Raw genomic sequence first — 24565 nt, 5'->3', positions numbered from 1 at the left:
GGAAAACAGAAAAAGAGTCTCCACATTCTAGAAAGGAAATGGAACAGAGAGGTTTGCAATGAGCAAGGTATTCTGGTTCCCTTTATGCACCCTCTGCCCACCAGCTCCTCCCCTTTTGCCACACCCAACTGACTTTGGCCATACCTCTATAATTATCTGACATTGCTCCCTTCCACTAAGCTCTTCCAGGTAATGGTATTGACTTGTCCATCCCAGTATGCTCAGATGGGGGTAACAGAGTAACAGTGATGGTTACTATGGGCCCTAAACCAGTCAGCCACATTCCCTAGATCTGCCAAGAGGTCTCCTGGGTTCTGTTTGAGATGGGAGACCTTATCCTATTGTCTCCAGAGCTCCTCGTAGAGGAAAAAAAAAGGAAGGAAGAGAACGAAGCCCTGATGATTTACCGTGAATCCAATACCTTGGGTGTATTAGTTACAGAATATCAATGCTGAGGAAGTGAGGATAAGTGAGGAAGACTTGGAGGATCCATTAGACTGTTGCCCTTGCCATTTCTGCCTCCTCCTTCCCTTCCCTCTCTCTTTCTCCTCATCTCTCTCTTTCTCTTCTTCTTCTCTTGGCAGGCAGTGGAGTTCAACCCAGGATTTGAATTCTGGCCCTGCCTTTTGCTAGCATGTGACAAGAAATCTCTCCGATTATATTAAGTAGGGGCAAAGATACCCACCTCAATTCTCTGATGTGAACTAGATGAAAGAATATCTGCAATGTATCTGGTGCATAGTAGGAGCTCTTTTTTTTTTTTTTTTTTTTTTTTTGAGACGGAGTCTCGCTCTGTAGCCCAGGCTGGAGGTAGGAGCTCTATTAACATTCTCCATGAGGCTGTTGCTACTCTGCAGCCTTCTCATTACAAAGTACTATTCAATCAATGAATTTCACAGAGAATGAAGAGTAGGAAACAACTTTAATGAGAAACCCAGTTTCCTTTTCATTTCAAGACTATGACATTCCCACTTCTTTGAAGTCTTCCATTGCCTAGGTGGCCTTCCTCTTATAGTTAGGCATGCTTAGAGCTCTGGGCATGGGCTCGTCTTTGCCAAAATTTCTTTCAGCAAAGTAATTATATATGCCAATAGGCAAATAGAAAGCAAGACAGAGCCACAAGTAAGCGGCTTTCCCTGGCGTGTAATAGGCAAAGGGGCTCTTTGCCAAGATAGCATGCTGGATGTCCCGCAGCACCGGAGAGAAGTCTGTGCTGGCCCCAGAGTTGATGAATAGGAGGAAATTCTTCTGCGATAAGATGTAGTCCTGGCCGTAGTCTTCCTGAACCTCAGCGGGTAGGTGGTCCAGAATGTCCTTCTCCAGCTTTTCCCACTTGTCACTCGTGCCTGCGATACCTGGGGCGAAAGGAAAGGAAGAGTCAGATCCTGGGAAAGCCAAAGAAGTCAGGGAGCAGGCGCTCGTCTCTGTTGGGAAGGATGGGCCTTTGCAAATGCCATTTATTTATTTATTTATTTTTGTGAGACAGAGTCTTGCTGTATCACTTAGGCTGGAGTGCAGTGGTGTGATCTCAACCCACTGCAACCTCTGCCTCCAGAGTTGAAGCTATTCTTCTGCCTCAGCCTCCCGAGTAGCTGGGATTACAGGCATCCACCACCATGCCCAGCTAATTTTTGCATTTTTAGTAGAGATGGGGTTTCGCCATGTTGGCCAGGCTAGTCTTGAACTCCTGACCTCAAGTGATCTGCCCACCTCGGTCTCTCAAAGTGCCGGAATTTCAAGTGTGAGCCACCATGCCTGGCCTGCAAATGCCTTTTAAAATGTGTGCTTTATAATGGCATTTATTATCACTTCTAAACCTACATACAGAAAAGTGCACACATGATTGGATTTTTTCCAAACTGGTAGCCCATGTGACCAGCAAACAGATCAAGAACAAAACAGGGCTGGGCACAGTGACTCATATCTGTAATCTCAGCACTTTGGGAAGCCCAGGAAGGGGAATCACTTGAGCCTAGTAGTTCAAGATCAGCCTGGGCAACAGCGAGATCCCATCTCTAATACATATATATATATACACACACACACACACACACACACACGTATACATAGACATGGACACATACACAGAAATTTAGCTGGGCACAATGGTGCTCACCTGTAGTCCCAGCTATTCGAGAGACTGAGGCAGGAGGACCCTTGAGCCTACAAGTTGGAGGATGCAGTGAGCCATTATATGACTGCACCACTGCACTCCAGCCTGGGCAACAGAGCTACACTCCAATTTTAAGAAAAGAAAAAGGGGGAAAAAAAAAACAGAACAGGACCAGCCTTGAAAGTCTCTCCTCTCAGCCCACTTCTCAGTAACCATTTTCCTGATTAACAGGATAGATTCATTTTGGCTGGTTTTGAACATTATATAAATTGAATCATATGAATAGTACTCATTGTTTAGCATCAGCTTCTTTATTCAACATTATGTTATGTGTGTTGATTCTCCTTTCAGCATAGTATTCCATTGCATCAAAATGCCACGAATTATTTAGCCGCTATACTGTGATGGACGCTGTGCTTGTTTTCAACTGGGCCTTTACAAATGCTGCTGCCACAAACACTCATGTCTTTTGGTGACTATTACATGTATAATATATCATGTAATGTCTATAATATAATATATACTGTATATAATATAGTATATATACACTCATATAAACATATACACATATAATTTTTTTAATATAGAAGTAATGTCTACCTTCATATTTAAAATTAAATGCAGGATTTTAGGCTGGGCACGGTGGCTCATGCCTGCAATCCCAGCACTTTGGGAGGCGCAGGTAGGTGGATCACCTGAGGTCAGGAGTTCAAGACCAGCCTAGCCAACACGGTGAAACCCTGTCTCTACTAAAAAATACAAAAATTAGCTGGGTATGGTGGTGGGTACCTGGAATCCCAGCTACTTGGGAGGCTGAAGCAGGGAGAATTGCTTGAATCCAGGAGGCAGAGGTTACAGTGAGCTAAGATCACACCACTGCACTCCAGCCTGGGTGACAGAATGAGACTCCGTCTCTAAATAAATAAATAAATAAATAAAATATGGGATTTTAAAAATTTAATCTATTTAATAGATATGCTTTTCATTGATGTTTTTAAAAATATATGAAATGTAATTTTAATATAATTTACACATATATTTTAATTTTAATATACAAATTACATACAATTAAGTATAAATATATATTTTAAATAAAGGCAATACCTGCTTATTATATAAAATTAAATAATTTATTTACTTAAAATGTAGCAGCTCTGCCTCCTCATTATATAAAGTGAATAATAAGGAGATGTGCGTATTTTAAAAATTAATCTCCTCTATGATAACTAACACTTTTGTGTGCCCTTCTACATTCCTTCCTTGTCCATACAAACACACATACACATAGAAGAATTTGATTTATTTTTTTAAACCAAGAAATAACAATAACAAAAAGGGTCATACTATAGTATTTATATTTTCCATGAATTTGTTTTGACTTAGTAATAAATCACAGACCTCCCTTCTCATCAATGTCTATAGATTAAACCAGAGCAAGAGAATTTCCCATTGAACAGCTTTTAGCCAACCACATCTCTATCCAACGACCTTCCAGTTGTTGCTATAGGTTTCAGCATTGCAAGCGCTGCCGCAGTAAATAGACTTTCACAACCTATTCGTTTGTACGTTGGCTTTACTTCTATAGGCAAGAATCCTCAAAGTACAGCCTGGTCAAAGGCACATTCATTTTGAATTTTAATAGCTACTGCCAGATTACTTTCCAAAAAGGTTGCAGTCTCCCTCGCTCGCTCCTGCAAAGTGCTTGGTTGCTCAGATAGCTGTAGGGATGAGCCCTTGCTAGCTTGGTTGACTCCTGGATGTCAGGACTGCGGAGAAGGAGGGGTGCTTACTTGGAAATGTGGGCCAGTAAAATCCAATTATACTCATGGAAATGCAAACGAAGTTTCAATTGCTCCTTTCTTTTCAGGAAGGCACACACTGTGCTTAAAGAAATGATTATCCTGACAATTACTCTGGAGGCTTTTAGGTCCTGAAAAATATGTTTTCGTGAGCTAGTATTCCTCCTGCTACCTCTCCCTGTCCCTGTCTTCATAGGCTGGGGATTCCTTTTGCTTTCCGCCTCCTCCTTCTTTAAACACCTCATGGACTTTCTGGCCACTCTTGTGGGTACCCTATCCAGAGTCCCCAAAGCTCTCTTTGTGAGTGACAAAGCCATCAGTCTTTTGCCATCAGTCCATCATCATCTCCCACTTTTGACACACTCGCCCTACCCATCCATCCCATGCTACTTTGGTGCTACACACAATGAAGTTACTGATATGACCTGTATCAAAATCCCATCTCTGCCTCCCATCAGCTCTATGGCTTTGGAACTTCCTTAACTTCTCTGAGTCTCCATTTTCTCACTGCAGGATGGGGATATTATGACGCCTATTTCATAGGTGAGGATTAAGGGAGATAATGCACATAAAGCACTTAAAATCTGCTAATCTAGCATGCAGTATGATTTAGCTATCTTATTTCAGGGCACAAAAAAAATCTGGAATGTCTCTTAGAATGTCTTCAGAAGCTCCTTGTCTGTGTCCCTAAAGATTCCTTTTCTTGCCCCCACCTTCAAATAAGTATAAGTATGAAGTGTCATTCTCCAAACATGAGTTCTCTGCCTTCTGCTCTTGGGCTTCTTGCCTTCAGAGAGCTCATCAAATAGCTTTAAACTGGGGGCAGCCTGATATAAAAGGAAGAACCCAGGCACTGCATCTCGGGATCTGATCTCAAATTTCCCACCATCACGATGTACGTGGGGTACCAGATCCCCACCCTAGGGCATGTTATCACCCCAGCTCAGCACCATCACCAGGAGAATAATGTCAACGAAACCTGCTCCTCAAAGTTGTGATGATTGGAGTTACATAGAAAGGGTGGAGGTATAAATTGGAGCAATATTTTAGAAAGCAGGTTGGTATGATTCAGTAAAGCTGAAGCCAGGAAAACTATGATCTAGTCATTCTTTCAGAGGCATTTGAACAAGAGTAACTCCATCTTGAATAGGGGCTGGGTAAGATGAGAATGAGACCCGCTGGGCTGCATTCCCTGGAGGTTAGGCATTCTTAATCACAGGATTCGATAGGAGGTTGGCAGGATTGGTATCACAAGATACAAGTCATAATAACCCTGCTGATAAAACAGGATGTGGTAAAGCAGCCAACCAAAACCCACCAAAATCAAGATGGTGACAAAAGTGACCTCTGGTCATCCTCACTGCTCATTATATGCTACTTATAATGCATTACCATGCTAAAAGACACTCCCACCAGCACCATGACAGTTTATAAATGCCATGGCAATGTCCAGAAGTTGCTCTGCATGGTCTAAAAGGGGGAGGAACCCACAGTTCCTGGTCATCCCTCCCACTTTCCCAGAAAACACATGAATAATTCACCCCTTGTCTAGAATATAATCAAGAAATAACTATAAGTATACTCAGTTAAGCAGTCAATGCTGCTGCTATACCTAAGAAATAGGCATTCTTTTATTCCTTTACTTTCTTGATAAACTTGCTTTCACTTTACTCTATGAACTCACCCCAAATTCTTTCTCATGCAAGATCCAAAAACCCTCTCTTGGGATCTGGATCAGGAACCCTTTCCGGTAACAACTTCACTCTGGAGCATGTGTCATAGGAAAATTCAAGCACACAAAAAAACAAAGTACATGTACCAGAAAGTTCATAGCTGCATTGGTTCATACTTGTTCAAACTAGAAGGGACACAAACATGCCATCAACAGTAGAAAATCGTGGCATATTCACAGAATACTACACAGCAATGAAATGAGTGGACTACAGCTACACACAGTGGAGATAAATTTCAAATGAGAATGTTTAGTGAAGAAAGCCAGACACAAAAGGATACATACATATTGATTCCATTCAAAGCGCAAAAGCAGTTAAAGTCAAATGCTATTGATTGGGATGGATATAACTCTACAAAGAAAAGCAAATCAATGATCATTACAAAAAGTAAGAGGCGATTACCTATTGGGTAGTTGGAGAGGGCTGTGATGGTAGAGGATCATGTAGGGGCTTCTGGGTGTTGGTAATGTTTTATTTTTTTTTATCTGGGTGTTAAGTACAAGAGTGTTTATAATAATTTGTTGAACCATGTGCGTATAATGCTTTTTTCTGTTTATGTATTTCTTGATTTTAAAAAATAAGATCAACATCAGTAAAGAATGTATGGTAAGTGGGTATCCCAGTGCCTGGTAAGAACAGCTCTCCAGAACTATTATACATAGCAATTATATTAAATCTCCAAAATCATAACTTAACTGCAGGATTGCTCTCTCGTCTAAATGGAATTTTACATCTGTGTGTTGGAATTCTCTTTGGGCTGGGTCACCAAACCCTCAATCCTCCTGCCAGATTCAAAATCAAATTCACCATTTCCCTCTTCCACCAGCTGTCAACCAGCTTTCCTCTCTCTGTAACCCAGTCTCTCAGTTCAACCAGCACATTTGGCTTCACCTCTGACCCATATCTCTTCTCTATCACCTCTCCTCAATTCTCCTCCCCACCCAGGGAGTCCCCAAGTGGGAAACTCCTCTCAAGACTTCATCTTCTCTGCATTTTTATCGCTCCAGCCCTGCCTCTCATCCTGGTGACCCATTTCCCTTTCTCTGGGTCTCTGTCCCTGTCTCTGAGTCTTGTAGCCCCTCTACAACCTTAGGAGGTTCTCAGCTACCAAGTGTTTCAAGCCAAAATTTCAATGTTTCTGTGTAGATTTTATCTTTTGGATTTGAGATAACATTCAAACCTTTAGGGTTTGTTCTTTAGTGCATTTAGCAATACCTTCTAGTCTGTGGTCTTTTATTAGACATACTTTTTATATCTTCACTTGAATCATCAATGAAATGTTTGATGGCCCGTAACTAAAGACTGAGCCTTGGGGTAAGCTGCCTCTGCCCAGAGTTCAGATATGCAGGGAGGGGAGTGGAGAGAATGACCATCTCTGCTTGGAGTGGAGGGGAGGTGGATCATATTCTTTAGAGGGAAGGAGAAAAATATTGTTTCTGAAATATAAAGAAGCTGGGGAAGGAAACCTTCTTGGCCAATGGAAACAAAAGACTAATAAATGTTACTCCGGGTATCTGCTCAAACTTTTAGATGAAAATAAGCGCTCAAGCTAAATAAAGAAATCTGGTATGAAATTAATGGATTATATATTGTTAAACAGGTTTAGATGGGGCAATGAAAATAATCAAAATTGGTGAGAGTCAGTTAGGGACCATTTTTGAGCTGCATTCCCAAAGACCAAATACAACTCTACCATTGAGGGAGGGAGTGTGTGTCCTAGAAAGGACCTGATCAGAGCAGGCACCAGGGGACCAGGGTTCTAACCCAGTGCGGCCTCTGCTTGCTGATGACTTATGAGCCAAAGCATTTACTTTGTGAAAGGAAGCAGGGGTGAAGCCATACATGGAGAGCCTGACACTTAGAAGAGGCCCACCCATCCCAAGTCCTGCTGGACCCTGAGAGCTGGAGAACTCTGTATGCATGACAACCCCATCCCAACCCCTTGCACTAAGAGACTTAACCAAACTCCAGCATGGTTTCTAACAGTGTAAGGCCCTGTCCCTTGGATGACAGCAGCCCCTCACTAAAATGCCTGCCTAAGAAGGCTCAGTCTTGCCAGAAAATTTTACTATTTGTTCTAGCCAACACATCCCTGAGAGGTCCCTGACTTCCCTTTCCTGAAATACTTACTAAAAAAAGAACTTTAAATTGTAAATATATAGCTCTTGCAATGCAGAAGCATTTCTCTCCAGGATCTGAGAGCCATTCCTTTGGAATTGAATCATGCAGAAGGATCAGACCTCTGTTTCTCAGTCTCTGTGGGAAGACAGAATCTGGACTTCTTTTATTGCCAAGCTGGCCCCTCTGCATGGACACTGAGGGACCCTTGTACTTTTTCACTAATCTGACTTACTGAGCCCCACTTTCCCCTCTCCCTCATTCTCCTTTTAAAATGTTTAAAACACCTTCGCACAAATCAAAATGGAGCTTAGCTCTTTCCCCTACAGTCAGCAGTTACTGAATCAAACCTGTTTTCACCACTTTAACTGATGTCTGGCTGTGCTCATCTTTGACAACACTGAGGTGTTCAATGTGTGCTCTGTCAGACCAAGAGGACCTTCAGGGTTCCTTCCAGGATGAACATCACAGGTTCTTGGGCTCAGAAACCTACTTGTTCGGAAGCCTCCAGGTTGGATGGAAACAACTTTAATTCCCCACTTGGAAAGCTCGATTCTCATAACTGATGAGAACATGGTCACAGCCGCCTTTGATGAGCCGTAAGATGCCAGCTTTGCCATTGGGGCCCCTCCTATGGGAATAATGGGAGAAAAAGAAGTAAAGTTAGATATGTTCATTTGTTCATCCAATAAATATTTAATCGGCATCTACTGTATGCCAGGAACTGGTATCAGTGACTTGGGCAGACAAAGGCAGACAAGGGCCCTAAGCTCAGGTGAGCAGTGTTCTTGCTCATTCCCACAGAGTAGCTTCATTTGCTTCTGCCCTCCTTGGCTCCCCTATTGCAGCTGGTACAATGACAAACCAAGTTGAAGGCTCAATCTTGCCCAACTCCTAAGCAAAATGTAATTTAGGGCTGGCTGCAGTGGCTCATGCCTGTAATCCCAGCAGTGTGGGAAGCCGAGGTGGGTGGATTCCCTGAGGTCAGGAGTTCGAGACCAACCCGGCCAACATGGTGGAGCTCCGTCTCTACTAAAAACACAAAAATTTGCCGGGCGTGGTGATGCATACCTGTAATCCCAGCTACTCATGAGACTGAGACATAAGAATCACTTGGATCCCAGGGGGCAGAGGTTACAGTGAGCTGGGATCACGCTACTGCACTCCAGTCTGGTGACAGAATGAAACTCCGTCTCAAAAAAAAAAAAAAAAAAAAAGGAATTTAGGTAAGATGAAGAGCATCTACTGACCAGGCCCTGATCTTCTAGCCTGACCCTGAGGTTCCTGGTAAACGTATCTTTTTCAGGGGAGGAGGGTCCGCTATTCAACCCACTACAACACCTATAATTGAACCGATTGGGCTCAATACTTGTTGCAATGAGGAATAATGTACATCATGGGGAATGGTGGGGCATCTCTGTAAGAGGGTGTGGGAAAGGACTTATTCGAGGGCTAGAGCAGATGCTCTGTATCCCACCTAAATCATATTTAGCTCAGAAGCTGGTGAAATTGAGCCTTAAACTGAGTTTGTCACTGGACCAGCTGTAAGGAAGTAATGGAAGGCAAGATCAAAGGAAGCCAGTAAAGGGAGTGATCTACTTGGAATAAGAGTCTCTGCAGATGTCATTGAGGCAAGGATCTCTACAAAAGACCATCCTGGATTACGATGAGCCCTAAATCTCATTAATGATGCATGTCCTTATCAGAGACAGAAAAAGAGAAGACACAAAGGATAAGGCCATGTGAAGATGGAAGCAGAGATTGGGCTTATGTCGCACAAGCCAAGGCACACCTAGGGCCACCAGTAGCTGAAATAGGCAAGGGTAGATTCTTTCCCAGACTCTCAAGAAGGAGCACAGCCCTGCTAATACTTGGTTTAGACATCTGGCCTCCAGAACTACGAAAGAATAAACTTCTGATGTTTTAAGCCGCTCCATTTGTGATGATTTGTGACAGCAGCCCTAGACTATGAATTGAGGTGCATTCCTGGTGGTCTTCAGCAGGAAGACACTGAGGTTATGAAGGAGCAAAGACAGTGAGAGCTCACAGTGCCTCATGAAGTCTCATAGGAAGACTAGACCCATAACAACAGGGCTCCCAGTCTTGGCAAAGATTTCCCAAGTCAAAGAAGCATCCACTGGGTGAATGGACAAGCAAACTGTGGTCCAGCCATATAATGGAACACCACTTAGCCATCAAAGGGAATGAGCTTGATACATGTAACAACATGGATGTCTCAAAACAATTATGGGCAGTCAGAGAGCCAAACAAAAAGGGTGTGTACTCTTTGATATAATCCCCTTCATGTAAAGTTCTAGGAAATGCAAATTAACCTCTAGTAAAACAGATCTAGTAAAAAAAGTGGTGACCTGAAAGGTGGGGGTGCTATGAACGTTGTGCCACCCCCATCAAAACTCATAGTTTGAAGCCCAAACTCCTAGTGTGATGGTATTTGGAGATGGGGCCTTTGGAAGGTAATTAAGTCCTGAGGGTGGAGCCCTCGTGATGAGAGGGATTAGTGCCCTTTTAAAAAGAGACACTATTGAGCTCATTTATTCTCTCTCTCAGACAGTTGGTGAGCTAGTAATTTGTTGTCTCTCAGACAATTGGCGAGCTAGTAAATTCCTCTTCCATTTTTGGTTTAAGCTAAGTTGGAGTTTGGCCCTGTCACTTAAAACAAAAGGTCCCAAGGCTTAACTGATACAATTTTAACACAATGTCTGGCATCAAGCAGGGTCTCATTAAACTGGTTAATCTTGCCGCAGATGGCCAGCGGATTTTTATGTAAGCGATTTATAGCTTCATGAAATCTTAGTGTTTGAAATCCAACTCCTTTCTATTACTAGTAAGAGAGGCCAAAGAAGTTAAAGCAACTTGTTCAAAGTCACAGTGTGGGCTGTGTGGCAACCCCAGTTTATGGGGTTAGCCAGAGTTCTCACTTCTCCATGACCTTCACAGATGATGAAGGTTGGCCAGATAGAAGGCAAACAGGTGAGCAGAGGAGCCAACACTGACTGCATTCAAATCCTAGCTCGACCATTGATTAGCCACCTGTTATCAGGAGAGTCGCTTTATATTTGGCCTCTGCCTTTTTATTTGCAAATTAAGAATAGTGATAGTACAAGCATCATAGGATCGTTGTGAAAGTTAAATTAATAATATATTAGAATAGTGCCTGGCACAAAGTAAGCTCCATATAAGGGCTTCCTAGTATTAGTGCTACTCAGGCTTTTCAAAATAATATCTTAATAGCCCAAAAGGCTCCATATGTTCATGGTTTCTTAGAGTAATAAGTGCACCTGCTTCAGAATCTCCAGCAGCTGTTGTTTATTATGTAGATTACTAAGAGCCACCCTGGACCCACTGAATCAGAATCTGCACTTAATATCTAGTCAAGTAATCTTTTGAATATTAAATCGTGAACTATTACCTTAGGGTTTTGTCACATATTTGTGCACATGAGCTTTCGTGATAATGCACTGCCTTATAGATAAGTGCTGTGGTTTGAATGTGTCCCTCCAAAAGCGTACATTGAAACTTAATCCCCAATGCAACACCTCCCCAGTGTTAGGAGGTGGGGTGTACCAAAAGGTGATTAGGCCTTGAGGATGGGGTGAATGGATTAATGCCATTATCTTGAGAGTGGGTTCATCACAAAAAGGGGAGTTTGGCCCCCTTGCACTCTCTTTCTCTTTCTCATTCTCTCTTGCCCTTTCACCTTCTGCTGTGGAACAACATAGCAAAAGACCCTCACGAGATGCCACCCCTTTGATCTTGGACTTCCCAGCCTCTAGAACCAAGAGCCAATCAATTTCTGTTCATTATAAATTACCCAGTCTGCGGCATCCTGTTATAGCAACACAAAACAGACTAAGACAACGAGTATGACATACGACGTTTGTTGAGAGTACATCATATACCACATTAACAATCTAAACAAAAAGCGCACTTTGAATCAAACATTTAAGACTCATTTATCTTTTGCATTATTTTGAATGCACAAAAACTGCCAATGTTAGACCACGTCTTACCTATGAAATGGCAGTATTATATGGTTCAACCTCATAGATCCAATCTTGCTGTTAATGCTTAAGATGACGTAAGATGAGATAAATATAGGTGTCCAAGATTGCTGATTAAGAGCCACTGTGTCTCAAGGCTTTCTGACCTTACATACCCCTTCATTGTCTGTCCAGTTAGAGACTTTAATTTTTTAATTTAACTTTTAATTTTATCAAGATAAAAACACTTAATATGAGTTCTACCTTCATAACAATTTTTTTAAGTGTGCAATACAGCATTGTTAACTATTGGCACCATGTTGTATAGCAGATCTATGTAACTTATTCCTCTTGCATTACTCAGACACTTTAAATAACCTAATATTGGGTAACTTAAGAGAACACCCCTTGTTATGGACTTAATGTTTGTGTTTCCAAAAAATTCCTATCTCAAAGCCCTAATCCTCAGGATAGCTGTATTTGGAAATGAGGACTCTAAAAAAATAAAGTTAAATGAGATCAGAAAGATGAGGCCTCTGATCCAACAGAATTAGTATCCTTATAAGAAGAGACACCAGACACTTCACACTCTCTCCTTGAACATGCACCAAGGAAGGGCTATGTGAGGACGCAGCAAGAAGGTAGCTGTCTGTAAACCAGGAAGAGAGCCCTCACCAGAAAACCAACCATGCTGGCATTTTGATCTGGGACTTCTAAACTGCATAACTGTGAGAAAATAAATTTATGTTGTTTAGGCCACACGATTCATGGTATTTTATTGTGGCAGTCTGAGCAGACTAACATACGTAGTCAACAACAGGACCTGTCTTAACCAATAAGGTACAGAACTATGGACTCTTTCCACTCTTCCTAGACCTAGACTGCACACTTTCTATCCTTACTTAGCATAGGCACGAAAATCATCCCCCCTCTTCTAAGTCATATTCCCCCACATGCCTCTGTCAACTATTCAGTCAATTTCTTCCCTGGGCTGTGTTCCCTTATCTGGCAAGGGAATAAATTCAGCATTCATTTTGTTGATTATTCTGGTGGTCATTTTCTTTCCTTTACATTGTGGTATATTGTTGACAGCGGGCTAAAAATAAGGGATTTGAAGTTACCGTTCTGAAGCTTACAAAAGAATTGTGGAGACCCTGTCTCTCCCCGCCATATGTGTACTTAGCATCATGTTTTCAAGGTTCATTCATGTTGTAGCATGTATCGGTACTTCACTCTTTGTAAAGCTGAAAACTATTCCTTTTATGGATATGCCACATTTTATTTATAAAGTGACCCATTTATATATATTTGAGTTGTTTATACCTTTGGCTATTATGAATAATGTTGCTATGCCCATCTAAGTACAAGTTTTTGTTTGAACACCTGTTTTCTATCTCTTACATATACACCTAGGAGTAGAATTGCTAGGTCACACGGTAATTCTAAGTTTAACTTATTGAGGAACTGCCAAATGTTTTCCACATCTGCTGAACCATTTTATATTTCTACCAGTAGTATAAGAGGGTTCCAATTTCTCCACATTCTCACCAACATGTGTTTTTTTCTGTGTTTTATTATTATTATAGCCATCTTAGGGTGTATGTTGTATTATGGTGGTTTTTCATTACGGCCATCTTAGGAGGTATGTTATCTTATTGAGGTTTGATTTCCAGCCATTGTGTATTTAGAAGGCCTCTGGTGATTCTGATGCAGCTAAAGCTTGAAAATGTGGTCCGGGGATTAGTACCACCAACATCACTCAGGAACTAGTCATAGATTTGCAGAATGTTAGGCCCCACCCAGACCAATCCAGTCAGATTCTGCCTTTTAGCAAGATCTCCAAGTGATGCCCACATATGTCAGTGTTGAGAAGCAATGGAGTAAGAGATAGCCCTAAATTGCCAACACTTCCTAATTACCATTTAAACAGACCAGAGTTAGGGTTTGTATTTTATGCCCCTGCTTATCTTACATGTTCTTGCTTAACAGCCTGGAAAAGTAGAAAGCACATAGTACTTGGAGTAAAACAGACCCTGGTTCAAATCCTGAGTTTATCACTTACCAGCTCTACAAACTTGGGTTACAGAGTGCTTGATCTAGAAAATTAATTAATATCTGCATTCTGTGGATGTTAGAATGGACATCTTGGACACCTATATTTATCTCATCTTATGTCATCTTAAACATTAATGGCAAGATTGGATCTTTGAGGTTGAACCATACAATACTGCCATTTCATAGGTAAAACATGGTCTAATATTGGCAGTTCTTGCAGTGTTCAATTTACATGTAGGCATGTAAATCTCTCACACAACCCAGCACGAGAAAGTTCACTCAGTCTTGCTCTACCCACCTTCCCCCTTGTCCAACAAGCGCCCTGCAGAGTATCAGGGAAGAAAATCTCAGCCTTGGCTTCCTGTTTTGCCACTGAGCAACTGAGGGACTGGCTGAATGACTTGCCAAATGATTCTTTTAAGGCAGCTGGCTCAGCAAGGAAAAGTCCAGGAATGATCCCACAGTCTGGACTGAGACAGAACTCAAGGCTGAAACTGTGAACTCTACTAGATCCTTTAATTTGTAGACTTGTAAGAATCTCTAAGATTGCTTGCTTTGGTGTAAAGTAATTTTGATGTATTTTAAACAGCTTGGGCTGGGCTCAGTAGCTCATGCCTATGATCCCAACACATTGGGAGGCCAAGACAAGAGGACTGTTTGAAGCCAGGAGTTCAAAACCATCCTAGGCAACACAGTGAGACCCCATGGCAAAATAAATAAGCAGATGTGATGGCATATGCCTGTATTCCCAGCTACTCAGAAAAGTGAAGTGGGATTATTGCTTGAGCCCAAGAGTTCAAGGTTATATAAGCTACAATCGTGCCACTGCACTCCAACCTGGGCAACAGAGGGAGATCTGTTTTAGGGGGCTTTATTTTCAACTCTTCTTATTCAAGCATAGCATCAGGGCCTGAAAAAGGTTTTGGGCCTCAAACAGAACAATTTTCCAACTGTCCTTTGTACCATTAGAGTTGTTTCCCACTTCCTCTAATCCTAGCCTAGGTTAAAAAAATAAAAATACGAAAACTAAAAACAACAACAACAAAAAAACAGCTTGATGTGGCAGACAACTGTGATTACTATCTCTCAGTAGAGAGGTCCCTTTGACTCGGGGACTTCCTATATACCAGTGACTGTGCTAAGCACTCAGAACCCGCGGTGCATTTAAATCTGCAGCCAAGATCAGAGGTTTTCAACTGGGGGTGATTTTGCACCCCAGTGATCATGGGAAATATCTGAAGATGTGTCACAACTAGGGGTGGGTGCTACTACTGTCTAATGGGTCAGGGACACATATGCTGTTAACACTCCATAATGCACAGGACAGTCCCCCTACAGAAAGAATTCTCTCCACCAAAATGCCAGTAGTGCCAAGGTTGAGAAATATTGCCCTGGACTCAGGTGCTACATGACCATCATTTGAAGATAGAGACAGACAAGTAAGGTGACCTGACCCAGGTCACCCAGCTAGTAACCGAAGAGCAAGATTTAAGCCAAAATGACACAAAACCTCTGAGGCCTGGGTCATTTTAGAAGGGCTTGTTTTCAAGCATAGCATGCAATTGCACACGAGTGTTTACGTGAACATTTCTGAAGAGGAAAACTGGCGCTTTTAGGCCTCTCAAACAAAAGTTTTTCCAACTGCCCTTTGTACCGTCAGAGTTGCCTCCCATGCCTCTGATCCTTGGTTAAATATTTATCCAACTGCCTTGCTGGGATCTGTGTTAAAGAGCTATGCTATTTGTGTGGGAGGGATAATCAACATGTTATTACAATGGGGACAAGTCTCCTGTAGTAGACATGGTCAAATCTGGAAGGAGTGACCTGTTGGGGTCACCTCCTCAGGAGCTAGTAAGTGATGGGGCAGAGGATGAAGGGTCATTCAGTGTCACAGTCAGAGGCAGTTATACCAGCAGCTGGCAGATTAAGAAGCTACAAGCACACAGACTGTCAGCTGCTGCCCCAGATCCTCGTGGTTGATGGTTTTGGGGTTGCCAATGCTACTGGGCCATTCACTGCATGCCAAGCTCAAGGCTGATGCTTAAACATGCGTTATTTCATCTCATCTCTCCATGGTCCCCAGAAGAAGCAATTACTATTATCCTCATCTTAAAATGAGGAGGCTGCAACTCAGAGGTTCAGAACTGTTCCCAAGGTCATGCAGTTGTCATTGGTAAAGACAGGATTAAAACCCGGGCAGTCTGTCTTCATTCTGCTTGCCTGGCATCCTAGAAGATTCTTACCTGTATTCCTACATGATGTATCTTACTCTTTCCCTTTCGTGTTCCTTTCTTTAGGGATGGAATATGTAGGAGGGAAGGACATCGGAGGGAAGGACGTGGTTGACTCTAGATTGCATTTCTTAGAGAAGAACTTAAAGAAGTAATGTTTTTCCCCATCCCACTCCTGGAACTTCCCACCTGTAGGAGTGTATTGAGAAGACATGGGTTATGTTGACTTTATTTCCACACAAGAATGGGAGTTAGACTGGAACAAGCATCTAACAGTGGAGCTAGTAGAAAGCAAAAAATGGTCAATAAGGTACCACTGGGAAGAGCATCTGAGACCCTTTGGCCTTGTGTTTGACGCGGTGGTAACATATGGTTACACTGAGTCACCAGGGAAGGAGGTGGCTTAGTGAGTCAGAATATGAAACTCAAGTTCAAGTTCAAGTTCTAGCTTACAGACCAGTCACTGAATCCTTCTGACTTTGGTTTTTATAACTGCAAAATGAGGATAGCAACATTACAGAGGTTATTGGGGTCATATACCTGAGAGCATTCAACAAATGCCTGAAATGTAGTGGATCCTTCATAATAACTCTTAATATTTACTAGATATCTACTATATGCCAAGCACTGTTCTGAGTGTTTTAACATCAGCTCTAAATGTATTTAATGGTCACAACTGTCACAGGAGGTAGATTCTAGTATTATCCTCAGGAACCTCATTTTAAAAAATGAAAACACTAAAGTGTAGAGAGTTTAAGTGACTTTCCCAAGGACACAGAAAGTGATAGAAATAATAGCTAGCCCTTACATAAAATTCACAGTGTCCACACAAAAACTTGCACAAAAAAATATTCAGAGAAGCATTATTCATAATAGCCCAAAATTGGAAAGAACTTAAATGTCCATCAACTGATGAATGGATTTTTAAAATGTGGTTATACTCATATGCATATTCAAAAAGCCGCAAAGAACCCTATTGAGGAGAACGTTTTGGGAGTTTCAACTTTCAGACAAACATCCTTTTAAGCAATGTGTATGTTCCAACTCTGGCTGCCTCTGCCCAAATGAGAGGCACATGGAACTTCTCACTGAGGTTGGACAACCAGGTAGAAGGTCAGGAGAGGGCGTGGAAATTCTGCCTGATAGAGACAGCAAGGAGGGTAAGAAGTGGCCAGTGGGCACAGGGAACTGAGCAGTCTTTAACAGAAAACAAAGGAGCCAAACTTTAATGGGTTAATGAGGTTGTTGAGAAGTAGAGGCTGCAAGTCACCTAGCTTTTGAAGGAGCTCAGGGGAAAAGGGTAAAAGAAGCTCTCACTGTTCAGCTCCCACTTACAAGTGAGGACATGCGGTATTTGGTTTTCTGTTCCTGTGTTAGGTTGCTAAGGATAATGGATTCCAGCTCCATCCATGTCCCTGCAAAGGACATGATCTCATTCCTTTTTATGCCTGCATAATATTCCATGCTGTGTATGTACCACATTTTCTTTAATCTATCATCGATGGGCATTTGGGTTGATTCCATGTCTTTGCTATTGTGAATAGGGCTGCAATGGAAAATACATGTACCTCAGAATTTAAAATTAAACTTAAAATTAAAAAATAAACACGTGCGGGGCAGTGTCCATTAATAAAAATAATAATAACTCATAGGCTTCAGGGAAGACATACTACACATGAGCATCTATGCTAAGAACTTTATGAGGATTATTTTATTTAAGCCTCAGAACGCCCCTATGTGGTCTTATTTCCTCCGCTTATTCATCCGCTCTTATTGCCTTTATGGGGACAAAAGTGGAGCTTAGAGAGGCTATAGGACCTCGGGTTTTCCAGGAGTGTCACCCAACCAGGAAGTGAAGAGGAGAGCCCCGCCCTCCTGACTCCCAGCCCAGCTCAAGGAGAAAAGGACTGAGAGTCTGGGGAGGAATCATTCTTAGAGCGTAGCCTGGGGTAGAATGAAAGGCCCAGGGAGAGAGAAGGAGTTAGTCAGGAGGAGGAAGGAGGAAAGGCTGAAGAGGAGAATGAGTGACAACAGAAGGAGCGAGGAGAAGTTAGGGAAGTTCATGCGGGACAGCTTCAGTTTGTTTGTGAGAGTTCCAGAGAGGAGGGGAATAGAGCAGAGAAATAAACAGCAAACACGATTTGCAATAATTTTTTCTTCTATTCTGCACACCTCTTGCCTTCCAAGGAGGGCAGATACAATGGAAGTGTTTAGTTTATTGAGCAGCTAAGAGTAGGTGGATGTGATATGAACGTATGGTTATGGGGGAAGGAAGGAGAGGGAAAGATAAGGAAAGAAACTGGGGAGATTTGGGAAGGACTGGGAGGGGGAAGTAACCAGGGTGAGGTGGCTAGCAACTGAACACCTTCGGAAGGAGGAAAAAAAAAAATCTAAAGGGAATTTGCATTAAATGATGCTTTGCGGTATATGGAATCTCCAGTAAAATCTGCATTTTCTGGAGTTGGCTCTGCCTTTTTGGAACGTGATAAAGTGTTAAGCGTTCCTTCAACATGGTGTAAAGAATGAGGAGAAAGTGTTCATGGAGACCTGAATTACATAAGATTGGGAGGAATGAAGTTTAAATTTGAGGAAAAAAAAGAAAAATGTTTGGAATCAGTAATTAGGTGCATGTGATTTGTTGTAAATCAGAGCTCGTTGAAAGTCAAACCAGACACATTATTTTCCCACAGCTGCTATAACAAATTACTACAAACCTAGCAGTTTAAACATTACAGATTTATTATCTTATGATAAAATCAAGGAGTCAGCAGGGTCATGCTCCTTCTGGAGGCTCTAGGGGAGAACTAGTTCCCTTAACTTTTCCAGCTTCTAGAAGCCACCTGCATTCCTTGGTTTCTGGCCCCTTCCTCCATCTTCAAAGCCAGCTGGGTACCATCTTCCAGTTTCTCTCTGACTCTGACCCTCATGCCTCTTTCTTATAAGGACCCTTGTGATTGCATCAGATCCATCCAGAATATCCAGGATAACCTCCTCATCTCAAGATCCTTCACTCAATCACGCATGCACAGTCCCATTTGCCATGTGAGGTAACAGGCTCACAGGTTGCAGACACTGAGACGTGTATGTCTCTGAGGACCCATTATTCTGCCTCCCAGACCAGCTGCCTACTCACAGCAGCCTGAGATAGTTTCTTCACAGTTATTTATTCTGCAGCAATGAATAACTGGAACAGAGTCATCAATTCCAGCTCAGTTTTTCCTGGCTGGTGCAAAGTTCCATGATAAATCTGTGCCACCAAAATTCTTGTCATTCAGAAGGTGACAGAGGTGCCAGACTCAAGACAATCTGGTGGGTCAGGGCAACCACGTGCTTCTTCTGGAACCCTTATTAGTGACTGACTGCCTCTCTGCCTCCATGCACCTTGCTTCAAAGTGAAAATAACAGCAATGAACTCCCAAATAAGCACGTTTTCCAAAACTGCTATTACATTAATTTTGCCAAAGATATATCAACAAGTCAGCATCACATTAGATGTTAATTTCTGTGGATTTGTTGGTTATATATTGCCTTTTACACATACTTTGACTTTTCTAATCCTTGCGTTACATTCTGGTTTTTTCTTTTCCAGTTCAAAATCTTTTCTATTGTTTCACAAAACTCTCCAGTAAGTGCTAGACAGTCCCTTACTGTGTTCTCTGCTGAATTCCCCTGTTCCTTATCAATTACGGTGTTATGGACTGAATTGTTTGCCCCACCACACAGAAGAGTTTATATGTTGCAGTCCTAACCTCCAGTGTCTTGGAACATGACTGTATTAGAAGATAGAACCTTTAAAAAGATGATTATAGTTAAATGGGATCATAGGAGTGGGCCCTAATTCAGTATGACTGCCATTCTTATAAGAAGAGGAAGAGACACCAGGGATGCATCAGACAGAGAGATGACCATGTGAGGACACAGCAAAAAGGTGGTCATCTGAAAGCCGAGAAGAGAGAGCTCAGGAGAAACCAACCCTGCCGACAACTTGGTCTTGGACTTCCAGCCTCCAGAACTGTGAGGAAAAAAAATTTGTTTTTTTAAGACACCCTGTCTGTCGTATTTTCTTATGGTAGCCCTAGCAAACTAACACAGAGGAAAACTGATCGTTTCTGAGCTTTGTTTCCTTAATTTTTAATATTTTGTGGGTACATAGTCAGTGTGTATATTTATGGGCTACATGAGATGTTTTGATGCAAGCATGCAATGCATAACAATCACATCAGGGCAAATGGGGTCTCCATCACCTTAAGCATTTATCCTTTGTGTTACACACAATCTAGTTATACTCTTTTAGTTATTTTTAAATGTACATTAAATTATTATTGACTATTGTCACTCTGTTGTGCTATCAGATACTAGATCTTACTCATTCTTTCTAACTATTTTTTGTACCCATTAACCATTCCTACTGCTCCCTCCTTAGTTCTCTCCACTACTCTTCCCAGCCTCTGGTAACCATCATTCTACTCTATCTCCATGAGTTCAATTTAGCTCCCACAAATAAGTGAGAACATGTGAAGTTTGTCTTTATGCTCATTATGTTATTTCACTTAATATAATGACTTCCAGTTCCATCCACGTTATTGCAAATGACAATATCTCATTCTTTTATATGGCTGAATAGGACTCCATTGTGTGTATATGTACCACATTTTCTTTATCCACTCATCTGTTGATAGACACTTAGGTTACTTTCAAATGTTGGCTACAGTGAACAGTGCTGCAACACACATAGGAGTGCAGATATCTTTTTGATATATTGATTTCCTTTCTTGTGGGTACATACCTAGCAGTGGAATTGCTGGATAACATGGCAGCTCTATTTTTAGAGCTGTTCTCCATAGCAGTTGTACTAATTTACACCCCTACCAACAGTGTACAAGGGTTCTCTTTCTCCACATCCTTACCAGCATTTGCTATTGCCTCACTTTTGGATGAAAGCCATTTTTCCTGGGGTGAGATCATATCTCATTGTAGTTTTGACTTGCATTTCTCTGATGATCAATGATATTGAGCACCTTTTCATATGCTCGTTTGCTATTTGTATGTCTTGTCTTCTTTTGAGAAATGCCTGTTCAGATCTTTTGTACATTTTAAGTGAGATTATTTGATTTTTTCCTGTAGAGTTGTTTGAGCTCCTTATATTTTCTGGTTATTAAGTCCTTGTCAAATGGGTAGTTTGCAATATTTTCTCCAATTCTGTGGGTTGTCTCTTCACTTTGTTGATTGTATCCTTTGCTGTGCAGAAGCTTTTTAACTTGATGTGATCTCATTTGCCTGTGCTTGTTGGGTGTTACTCAAGAAACTTTGCCAATTCCAATGTCCTGGAGAGTTTCCCTAATGTTTTCTTATAGTACAGTAGTTTCATAGTTTGAGGTCTTAGATTTAAGTATCGAATCCATTTTGATTTAATTTTTTTATATGGTGAGAGACAGGGATCTAGTTTCATTCTTTTGCATATGGATATCCAGTTTCCTTCGTTCCTTTCTTTCTTTCTTTTTCTTTCTTTCTTTCTTTCTTTCTTTCTTTTTTCTCTTTCTTTTATTTATTTATTTATTTTGACAGGGTCTCACTCTGTCACCCAGGCTGGAGTGCAATGGAGTGACCACAGCTCACTGCAGCCTCTACCTCCCTGAGCTCAAGTGATCCACCTACCTCAGCCTCCCAAGTAGCTGGGACTATAGGCACATGCCACCATGCCTGGCTAATTTTTTGTAGAGACAGGGTTTTGCCATGTTGCCCAGGCTGGTTTTGAACTTCTGGGCTCAAGCAATCCACCTGGCCTCCCTATGTGCTGGGAATACAGGCATGAGCCACAGCACCTGGTCAAGTTTTCTCAGCGCCATTTATTGAATAGACTGTCGTTTCCCCAGTGTATGTTATTGCATTTGTTGAAAATGAGTTCACCATAGATGTGTAGATTTACTTCTGGGTTCTCTATACTGTTCTGTTGGTCTGTATGTCTGTTTTTATGCCAGTACCATGCTGTTTTGGTTACTGCAGCTCTGTAGTATAATTTGAAGTCAGCTAATGTGATTCCTGCAGTTTTGTTCTTTCTGCTCAGGATATCTTTGGCTCTTCTGAGTCTTTTGTGGTTCCATAAAAATTTTGGGATTGCTTTTTCTATTTCTGTGAAGATTGTCATTGGTATTTGGATAAGGATTGCATTGAATCTATAGATTTCTTTGAATAGTATGGACATTTTAAAAATATTGATTTTTCCAACTTATGGACATGGAATATCTTTCAATTTTTTGTGTCCTCTTAAATTTCTCTCATCAGTATTAGATAATTTTCATTGTAGAGATCTTTCACTTCTCTGGTTAGGTTAATTCCCGGGTATTTCATTTTATTTGTAGCTATTGTAAATGGAACTACTTTCTTGACTTTTCTTTCTGATTGTTTGCTATTGGCATACTCACGCCTGTAATCCCAGCACTTTGGGAGGCAGAGGCAGGCAGATCACAAAGTCAAGAGATTGAGACCATCCTGGCCAACATTATGAAACCCTGTCTCTACTAAAAATACAAAAAAAAAAAAAAAATAGCTAGGCATGGTGGCGCACACCTGTAGTCCCAGCTACTCAGGAGGCTGAGGCAGGAGAATCACCTGAACCCAGGAGGTGGAGGCTGCAGTGAGCCGAGATCACTTCACTGTACTCCAGCTTGGCAACAGAGCGAGACTCTGCCTTAAAAAAAAAAAAAAAAAAAAAAAAGTATGCCACTGATTTTTGTAGTTGATTTTGTATGCTGCAACTTTACTGAATTTGTTTATCAGTTTTAATTGTTTTTGGTGGAGTCTTTAGTTTTTTCCAAATATAAGATCATATCATCTGCAAACAAGGATAATTCAACTTATTCCTTTCCAACTTGGATGCTTTTTATTTCTTTCTTTTGTCTGCTTGCACTAGCCAGGACTTCCAGTATTATGTAGAATAACAGTGGTGAAAGTGGGCATCCTTGTCATGTTCTGGATCTTAGAGGAAAGGATTTCAGTTTGTTCCCATTCAGTACGACACTAGCTATAGGTCTATTGTATATGGCTTTTGTTAGGTTGAGGTGTGTTCCTTCTATACACAGTTTTTTTTAAATTGAGGGTTTTTATCATGCAGGAATGTTGAATTTTATCAGATGCTTTTCTTAGCATCAACTGAAATTATCATATGGTTTTGTCCTTCATTCTGTTGAGATTATGTATCACTCTGATTGATTTGTGTAAATGTTGAACCATCTCTGCATCCCTAGGATAAATCCCACTTAGTCACAATGAATGATCTTTTTAATGTGCTGTTGAATTCAGTTTGCTAGTATTTTGTTAAGGATTTTTACATCAATGTTCATGAGGTATCTTGGCCTGTAGTTTTTTTTGTTGTTGTTGTTGTTGTTGTTTTTCTTAACATGTATTTTCTGGTTTTGCTATCAGAACAATATAGGTCTCGTAGGATGAGTTTGGAAGTATTCCCTCCACCACTATTTTTCAGAATACTTGAGTAGAATTGATATTAGTTCTTCTTTAAAAGTTTTGTAAAATTCAGCAGTGAAGCCATGAGGTCCCAGCCTTTTCTTTGCTTGCAGACTTTTTACTACAGCTTTGAACTCATTACTTGTTATTTGTCCGTTCAGGTTTTGGATTCCTTCATGGTTCAATCTTGGTAGGCTCTCTGTAAGAATTTATCCATCTCTTCTAGGTTCTCCAATTTATTGGCATATAGTTAGTTACTCATAGTAGCCTCTAATGGTCCTTCAAGTTTCTGTGGTATTGGTTGTAATGTCTCCTTTGTCATCTCTGATTTTATTGGGTCTTCTCTCTTTTGTTCTTACTCTCATTAAACGTTTGTCAATTTTGTTTATCTTTTCCAGAAACCAACTTTTCATTTTGTTGATCTTTTGTATTGTTTTCATTTCAATTTTATGTATTTGTTCTCTGATATTTATGATTTCTTTTCTTCTACTAATTTTGAGGTTGGTTTGCTCTTGCTTTTCTAGTTTTTTGAGATGCATCACTAGGTTGTTTACTTGAAGCGTTTCTACTTTTTTAATGTAGGCACTTATAGCTACCAGCTTCCCTCTTAGTACTACTTTCATCACATCCCATGGGTTTTGGGATGTTTGATTTCCATTATCATTTATTTTGAGAAATTTTTAAATTTTCTTCTTAATTTTTTCATTGACCTACTGGTCACTCAGAAACATATTGTTTAATTTCCGTGTGCTTGTATAGTTTCCAAAATTCCTCTTATTTTTTATTTCTAGTTTTGGTCCATTGTGGTCAGAGAAGATGCTTGATATTATTTCATTTTTTAAAATGTTTTAAGACTTATTTTGTGGCCTAACATATGGTCTATCCTTGAGAACGATCCATGAGCTCAGGAGAAGAATGCGTATTCTGCAGCCTTTGGATAAAATGTTCTGTAAATAACAATTAGGTCTATTTGGTCTATAGTGCAGATTAAGTTTGATGTTTCTTTGTTAATTTTCTGCCTGGGTGATCTATCCAAAGCTGAAAGTGGAGTATT

The 24565-nt window shown here is 41.0% G+C and overlaps 1 protein-coding gene across 1 annotated transcript in view; it reads right to left on the bottom strand.

Moving 5' to 3' along the window:
* Positions 1 to 906: 906 nt before the first annotated feature.
* HSD17B2 (hydroxysteroid 17-beta dehydrogenase 2) overlaps positions 907 to 24565 on the bottom strand; it is a 64058-nt gene continuing 40399 nt past the window's right edge. The window contains exons 4-5 of the mRNA XM_050773219.1: positions 8257 to 8394; positions 907 to 1355 (exon numbers count right to left, since the gene is read on the bottom strand). Coding sequence (XP_050629176.1) covers positions 994 to 1355; positions 8257 to 8394 — 500 coding nt within the window. The 3' untranslated portion in view covers positions 907 to 993. The remainder of the gene's footprint in view (positions 1356 to 8256; positions 8395 to 24565) is intronic.

The sequence above is a fragment of the Macaca thibetana genome, chromosome 20, assembly GCF_024542745.1.
Source record: "Macaca thibetana thibetana isolate TM-01 chromosome 20, ASM2454274v1, whole genome shotgun sequence".
Lineage (NCBI taxonomy): Eukaryota > Metazoa > Chordata > Mammalia > Primates > Cercopithecidae > Macaca > Macaca thibetana.
This window is presented reverse-complemented; position numbering and strand designations above follow the sequence as displayed.